This window comes from Pygocentrus nattereri, chromosome 28 (assembly GCF_015220715.1).
Source record: "Pygocentrus nattereri isolate fPygNat1 chromosome 28, fPygNat1.pri, whole genome shotgun sequence".
Lineage (NCBI taxonomy): Eukaryota > Metazoa > Chordata > Actinopteri > Characiformes > Serrasalmidae > Pygocentrus > Pygocentrus nattereri.
Genome location: NC_051238.1, coordinates 20,655,921 through 20,664,234, shown reverse-complemented (window position 1 = coordinate 20,664,234; position 8,314 = coordinate 20,655,921). Strand labels below are relative to the sequence as shown.

At 41.7% G+C, this 8,314-nt stretch overlaps 1 protein-coding gene across 1 annotated transcript; it reads right to left on the bottom strand.

The window, feature by feature from the left end:
• Window positions 1–2,592, bottom strand: naif1 (nuclear apoptosis inducing factor 1). Its single transcript, XM_017702733.2, has 3 exons — window positions 2,019–2,592; window positions 1,429–1,476; window positions 1–887 (listed from the first exon to the last, which is right to left on the bottom strand). Exons 1-3 carry the CDS (start codon window positions 2,467–2,469, stop codon window positions 412–414), a joined length of 975 nt encoding a protein of 324 aa, XP_017558222.1. The 5' UTR covers window positions 2,470–2,592; the 3' UTR covers window positions 1–411.
• Between the last annotated feature and the right edge of the window lie 5,722 nt (window positions 2,593–8,314).

Genomic DNA, 8,314 nt, shown 5'->3' with positions numbered 1-8,314 from the left:
TTTACATCACCAATTTATTTCTTAGCTTATTTTTCAACATGAACTAGGTGCAACATATTCTGTCTAACAAAAGAAACAATGAGTTTTTAACCACAAGGTAGGCTAAAGTAAACTATCATACTTCAAATAAAAATAATAATGCAATGCAAAATGCTTACCTGTACAGAATTTCAAGTAAAAGTATGTTGGCCACTTATGTAAAATTATAATAAAAGCCACAAACGACTTAAGTCATTACACTTCAACACTCGCATCTGCACGCATAAGCCCAGACAAACACAAAGGGTTTGAGGCACTATGTACTTGCATATCATACAGCATCCTCTTAGGACCAGTATAACTTACAACATCAGGCATACTTCAACACAAGCGCACTCCATTCACTCTTCTTCGAGCTGATCACATGTTCCGTTAGTGCCCATCTTCAGTTTGCTGTGACATGTTCCCCACTCCCTCCCCAGTCTCAATGCCAGCCCCTGAGCCCACGCTGTTGGCGTTTTGCAGGAACTTCCTCAAGTCCTTCAGCGCAGGCCTGAACATCTGGATGAGTGCTAGCAGGGCTGCCTGTGTGCCCTCTAGGGCCTGGGCTTGTCTCTCTTGGGCGCAGGCCTGTGCCTCCTGTGAGCGGCGAATCATCTGGAGCAGATCGTTCTGGTTCTCCAGGTGCTGGGCGATCTCACGGACGTGCAGGTTGGTGACACGCTGCTCCTGCAGCAGCTTGGCTGAGTTGAGGGCGATACGGCTTTTTAGCTCCTGAGGCTTCACTGAGCTTTCTGCCTGCGCAGCCAGCATCTCCACAGGAGCTTCTGTGGTGACTGTGACGGGGGTCTCTGTGGTGCAGTATTCCACCATGCCCTCCTCAAGCGTGTGGTACGTGGTCTCGGCTGCTGTACTCCATACAAAAACAACCACATTAAACAGTTAAGTGAAACAGTTCAATGGGAATTCCACAGATTTTTCAAAATCCCTGCATATTCAAATTGTTCAGATGTAAACTAAGTCAACAACGTCATTCAGAGCATGAAATGCACCGTTCTGGAAAAGCACTGTTTATGGAGGTGATGGTGGTGGGAACCAGAGTTTAATGCCTCTTAAAGTTACATTGCAAAAGCTTAATGATATTTCATGAAATAGTTATGAACATGCTGCCTGATGTCCGAGATGCTGTTTGAGTCCTGCGATCAGGTTTTGGGGGCTATATTTGCACACAACGCCACCCCTTGGTTCCTATCACCACCACTTTTCTTCAGATCGAACCACTCTGAAAGATCTTGTTTATACCTCAAGCACTGAATTATGGAGCAATTTTGAGAAACCGGTGGCACTGTCCTTCAATCTATGTTAGCTTTCAGACATCTAGTCACATTTGTCAGCTAACCTACAGCTATGATCTGCTGTGTCCAGAAAACAGTGCAGGGAAAGGTTTACCTTCAAGCGTTTTGATTTCACAAGCGGTGCCAGGCGCAGGTTGAATACCTGTTTGGAACAAATAATAATTAAAAAAAGCATTAGACTAACTTACTGCAGCTACTGCATGATCTCGATTTCTGCCAGTAAGGTCTGCTGCACCCTTACCAGATCAGTAAATATGACTTTTATTGTAGGGGTTTTTTTTTCCTGATGATTTTCTGCACATTTTTATGTTTATGATTGTTTAGTTGCTGAATCTGACTTGAAAAAACAAACCATAAAATGTTGCCTGTGTAAAAAACAGAATTTCTTTTAATATGTTGGTTTGCTGTTTTCCAACATGAATAAATAGAAACAGTGCATGGGGGAAAAAATTATACATAATTATAATATAATATATAAACCCACACAAACATCAGAGGTGGAAGTCAAACATTATTGCCCCATAAGATTGCCCGCTTTATTGGTAGTTTTTAATGTTTTGATGGTAAATAAGGACCGCGCTGTGGTAACACTGGCACGGGGCTGGTTAATCTAAAGGCTGGGGCTCATTGGGGGTCTTTCCCCGCACTGGGCTAAATCACGCCCCGGTAACGCCACTGACTTACTTTGCGTTAGTGTAACCGTGGTAGCCGAGCTCATAGGCACAGGCACCGTAATCTCTGCGGTCGCCTCTCCAGCCTCCCCGGCAGGCAGGCTGATGATGGTGGCTTCTCCCAGCAGGTTACAGATCCGCTGCTGCATGGCAGTGAGGATGACCGGGACGGTGGTGCAGTCGCCCGTGCCTTCCATCGCTGCCCGAGCCTGGGCCACTTTCCGGCGGACCTCCGTCTTTAAATCGGACCACTTCTTTTTCACCTCCGCCAGTTCGCGCTGGCAGTTGGTGACCGCGTTCACGCGCTTCAGGATCTCCAGCCAGGCGTTATTTTTGGTGATGTGAGTAACGCCAGCGTTGAAGTGGTTCACCAAAATGTGCTTTTGCTTTTCCATCTCCTCCACGATTATTTCAACCTCTCTTTCCGAGAAATTCATTTTTCTCTTCTTTGCCTGCGATGCCATAATGTTTTAAATAAGACTTGGGGAAAGTAAAAAAAGTGCGTAGAATACGTAAAAATAGTAAGTTTTTCTTGATTGAACTGCGCAACGTAATGGCTTCTTGAATCGACTTCTTCTTCCAACAACAACGCTTGCGTCCGTAATGGCTGAAACCCCGCCCACTTTTGTAACCTGGATTCTTATTCGCTGTCGCGCTTGGCAGACGTGACCGTCTCCTCTCTTATTGGCTGAACCAGCAGTCACTCTAAACAGACTTTGGCGGTTAAAGAGTCGGCTACTCTCTTACTGCGCCACAAGAGGGCGCACCATAATAATAATAATAAACGCGTCTCCCCGCTGCGGAGTGCGTGGGGGCTCCCACGTGGACGCTGGTGTTTTATTTTTGACACTCATGTCTGAATATTAAAATGTAATGTTTTGTTTGTTTGTGTGGTGGAACATATTTTTTTGCTGCAGATTAAACTCTATAATTCTGTATGTTTTCAGTTGGTTCTGACATGAAGCTGGCAGAAAATGTTATTCATATTTATGAAATAAACATAAATAGGTCGCTTTTTCACATACAGCGCATATTCTGTTCGTTCCAGATGTAAAGACAAGCGCGTTGAAATTCAGGTATCTGAAATTTAACTGTCAGTGAAAAACTTAGTATTTTGACAATGTAGATGAGGTTTTCGCTTGGCCAATGTTAAAGGGATGATTTGGCAAAAATCTTCTTTAAACAGTTTTTCACTTACCCTCAGATGAAGCCGAGAAGTCAAGATATTTCTGGTCTCCAAATTTTGTTTGTTTATTTTAGTGCTGGAGGTATGAAGCTAACATTGCTAACAAACACTAGAAGTCAATGGTCACCCAAAATATTTTTAACCCCCCCATACATAAAATGCATTGACAGTGTGGTTTTAAATGCCATTTTATTTTTTGTGAGCTATAAAAATGAACAAACCTTCATTGTATAGTTGCACGCTGCAGGCAGACATGTGGTGTGTCGAACTCTGGCTCATCTTGACATCACACAGGCATATGTATACAGATCATATTCTCAATTTCTTCTGTTTCTATTCATAAGTAACTGTTAATCTTAGATTTCCAAGATGAAGATACATGTTTATAAAAGGAAACAACAGAAATAACATACATAATCTGTCGATATACACTCACCGGCCACTTTATTAGGTGGTCAAGACAACTTGCTGAAGTGCAGACCGAGCATCAGAATGGGGAAGAAAGGGGATTTAAGGGACTTTGAACGTGGCGTGGTTGTTGGTGCCAGACGGGCTGGTCTGAGTATTTCTGTATGGGCTGTCTGTTCTGGGCTGCTCATTTCTGTAGCTCACAGTAAGTGACACTGTTTGCTAAACCACATGAACAAGTCTTTGTAACATAAATACAGACCTGAGTGGGGTTTGAGCAGGTTAAGAGAACTTTTTAATGCTTGGAAAATATTTGAAATCAATCAAAACTATTGACTGCTAGTGTTCGCAACCTTGGCCTTGTAGCTCCAGTGCTAAACTAAAGAAGCGAACCTTGGACCCCAGACATCTAGCACATCAACTACATCTGGGTAAGTGGAAAGTCTTACATCAGCTTCTCTGGGGACATTAGTGTTCCTACCAGGACTCGGATTAAATACAACAGACACACAACATCTGTCTAGGCATGCACACATGACGACAGTACATTTGGGCAAGGAACCTTCTAACAAAGGAGATCATAGCGGCCAAACGGAGCTATTCCAGCAAACTGAGTTGTATAACTGAGTTGTATAAAGAGTTGTATAACTGAGATGTATAAAGACCCAATGACTGCGTGGAAAAGCCCAGAAAACGGGGGGTTGTCGGATGATTAATGAGTTAAATATTTACTACTGCAGGTCTAAAAATCCCAGCATTGCACACTCCTCCAGCACCAATTCACACCTCATACAAATCACACCACAAACATCAGCACCCCTTCCCCCCAGTTTGACACCTACTCAGCTCAGCCTGCACTGAAGAGCTATGAAGAGCATGTCCACCAACTTTTCCCAAAGAAGACAATGAGGCACCAGGTCCATTGTGCCATGATGTTTAACCATCTGCTTTGACCAACCTGCGCAGGTCTTCATGCAGATCCTCAACAGATCAGTGGAGCTGTTTGAAATGCCTTCAAACACACTATGATAATACCCATCCCCCCAAAAAGCTACTATCACAAGTCTAAATAACTACAGACCAATCACCCTGACCTCTGTAGTCATGGCCAGTGTTGACACACATGAAGGATATCACAACCCTTGCTGTTGGACCCTTGAAAGATTGTATATTGGATCAATAGTTTGGTGCATGGGGTCAGTTTCATTCAATGAAACTCTAAAAATAACCCTAAGCCAACATTAACTAATAATTGTTCTGTCTCATTTTGCCTGTCTTTCTTACTGTAATTATTAAAACACTCAGTGTTCTACATAACAGCTCAACTCCTAGCACTTAACTCGTACTGTGTTCACTAGTCTTGCAAGTCTTCTGCCTACTATCCAAGAGTCTGATCAGTTTCATCGCATGATGTATGGCCAGTTACAGCACACTGTGACAGGAAAAGCCTATTCAACTAACTGGCAGGATAAGCAATTGATTTTGCATAGGGGCATGTGATCTTCAATTTGGTGCTATAATAAAAAAACAAAGCCACGTGAAACAAATTGGTATACTTTGGCCAACCCGTGAAGACATCTAACTTAATGGTTTATAAATGCTTCAAAGAAAGTTCTTGAACTTTTTTAGATGAAGTGCCGTGAATATCACACATTTTTCAACGCAGAGACTAGATCTTGCTCTGAAAGGCTCGCTGCTTGCAAAAAGTTTCGCACTGGGCTGATGAAAAACATTTGCATGGAATTCAGTGGTGGACAGTAACTAAGTAAATGTAATTCGTTACTGTGTTTAAGTAGTTTTGTGTATCTATGCTTTACTTAAGTTTCTCCATTCTGGACGACTTTTTCTCCACTACATTTGACTCCACTATATTTCAGAGTCTAATATCTGACTTTTTCCTCCACTACATTTTAAGAAATCTGTCATTCCTTTTGGTTTCTGTGTGTATAAAAACATAACATATCAAAATGAAAGAAGCATTTAATTTTATAGTAAATTAGTTTGGGCTGGTTTATGTTTATGAACAGAGGCCTACAGATCAACATGGTAAAGGAGCTCATCTGTGATCCTGAGTTTAAAGCCAGTTTTTATTCAACTTAAACTTGGAACTAAGTTGTAAATAAATGTTAAACTGAAACTTTGCTTGTGTGTAAAAAGTGATTTCAGAGCCACTCGGTTCTCCCTGATGGAAACTGTTTACCTTCAGTGTTTTGTGCTTATGATCATTTTAATAGACGTCAGCGTCACTAATTAATGACGTTCTATTAAAAGACTGGTTTACCAAGAGAGACGCTGGAGGACTTTCACCTGAAATGAGTTCATGAAGCCAGTCTGGTTATAAAAATGATAACAGGACCAGATCAGAGCCAGAATTACTCTTTTAGTACTTTTACTTTATACTTAAGTACATTTGAAGCCAAATACTTTTGTACTTTTACTCAAGTTGAGGTCTAGAGTAAGAACTTACTTTTACTAGAGTAATATTTTACCTTGGGTATCTCTTCTTTAACTCAAGTGCATGATTTGTGTATTTCATTGACCTCTGATGGAATTGCAAACTCATGGACATGCAGATAGCCATCATGAATGTAACTGACAAAATCTAAAACCACTTCTGCCTGTGACTTTTGCTCCCCAGGGGGAGCCAGTGACTCAACAGTGAGTCCTCATCATCATTGTTCAGGTCCGATGAGTGCTCCACACTAAGTGATGAGGTGCTTAACTCAGCAGGTGGTGTGTAAGGTAAAAGGATTGTGATGACGCTGTTCAGCAAATGTGAGAATGTGAAGCACATCAGCGTGAAAGGAGAATTTCTCAGATCATTGAGGGATATGTTGAGGCCATCACGAAACCCTTTTCACCAGTTTAATCCGCTGAATGCATGTAGCTATGTGGAGAAGTGTGAGGCAGAGGAAGCCAGCTTCTGCAGGACCATTTCAGAAGAAAGCCGTGAAAAGAATCTGTTGCATCTGTTAAAAGAAAGTCAAGGGGAAGTGGTTTTTCATAGTGATACAGTAGCCATGAAACAGTTACTACCTGATTGTATCATGACAGCTGAGGACCTTATTTGGTTCTTATTCCTGTTTATAAATTGGCTATTGAAAACTGTTAAGAGCCAGTAATACATTAAAGGTTAGGGTCACTAAAACCAACAGTATTGCCCTTTGTAATTGATTTCACAGTTCACAGATGATCACCTTCATTGTCAAGAGGGCACAGCAGCATCTTCATTTCCTACGACGGATGAGAAGAGCAAATCTCCCCCCTCTTATCCTGACAACTTTCTATAGAAGCACTACAGAGAACATCCTGACCATCAGCCTCCCTGCCTGGTACAGTCTAAGTACATATACTCAGAACGCAAATCTTCATCTGCAGGCCATCAGACTACTCAATGTCCCCTTAACAGTACACAACATGCTGGCCTATCAGGACTGCTGAACTCCTGAGCACACACAGACTGTCTGAGCAATATTTTCAATGTTCTCATCACTTGAGCGCTTTATCACTATTCACCATAGGTGTGGACTTGAGTCCTATGACTTGGACTTCAGTCACTAATTTGATGACTTGACGAAATCAAAAAAGACTTGCGACTCGATTTTGACTCAAACACCAATGACTTGGACTCTGACATGACACTTCATCAAGACTCACTATATTATATTCAAATATGAAGTTTTTTTAAATTAAGTTCAATAGTACTTTGTTTTTTGGAAGGGTAAAAAAATACATACTACTAACATGCTGTCATTAAAAGGCTGTATTACTGTTACCCTGTTACCATCATTTTTGGTGTTCATTGTCAAAATGGCCTTAAATCAGCTGAAGAATGCGTGCTGATTTGTACAAGACTCGAAGATTAGGACTTGGGACTTGGGACTTGAATTGAGACTTGACTGTCTTGACTCAGAACTTGAGACTTACTTGTTACTTGCATCTTAGTTACTTGTTCCCACCTGTGCTACGTACCAGTGTCAGTATGACAATAAAGTTCACTTTGACTTTGACTTTAAAGTTCAGTGTGTGTACAGTAGCTGCTTTTGAATTCTTCTTTAGTCTTTACACACCATACGCTGAATTAAAAATAGTCAATAAATAAGCATTGATCGTCTTTTAAAGATGGTAAATATATTTTTTTTTACAGATGCTTAATTTCTGTATTCTGAATACACGCACACATCTTCTAAGCTGCTTCTCCTTCTGGGTTGCAGGAGGTGCTGGAGCCTATCCCAGCGGTCATCAGGTGGAAGGCAGGATGCACCCTGGACAGGTCGCCAGTCCATCGCAGGGCAGACAGATAGACAGACACAGTCACTCACACACTCACACCTAGGGGCAATTTAGCATGGCCAATTGGCCAGACTGCATGTCTTTGGACTGTGGGAGGAAACCGGAGAACCTGGAGGAAACCCACACAGACATGGGGAGAACATGCAAACTCCACACAGAGAGGCTCCCGGTCACCCGGCCGGGGAATCGAACCTAGGCCCTTCTTGCTGTGAGGCGACAGCGCTTATTCTGAATACATCCTCTCAATATTTGTATTCCACTAAAACCTGATTACAGCCCAAACCTGAATACAGATAATGAATCAACAATTGTGCTATGTTTATGTTTTCATTAGGTGTGACTACAACAGTTATCCTAATTCAGCCATAAATATTATCATTTATTATCATAGAAATAATTATTCAAGATGGCCTAATTGCAGG

Excerpts from the sequence above, each read along its gene's own strand:
- naif1 (XM_017702733.2), bottom strand. The coding sequence starts at position 2,469 with ATGGCATCGCAGGCAAAGAAGAGAAAAATGAATTTCTCGGAAAGAGAG. Across the intron at positions 1,477-2,018 it reads CACGGTTACACTAACGCAAA|GTATTCAACCTGCGCCTGGC; the intron begins GTAAGTCAGTGG and ends TGTTCCAAACAG. Across the intron at positions 888-1,428 it reads TGAAATCAAAACGCTTGAAG|CAGCCGAGACCACGTACCAC; the intron begins GTAAACCTTTCC and ends TATGGAGTACAG.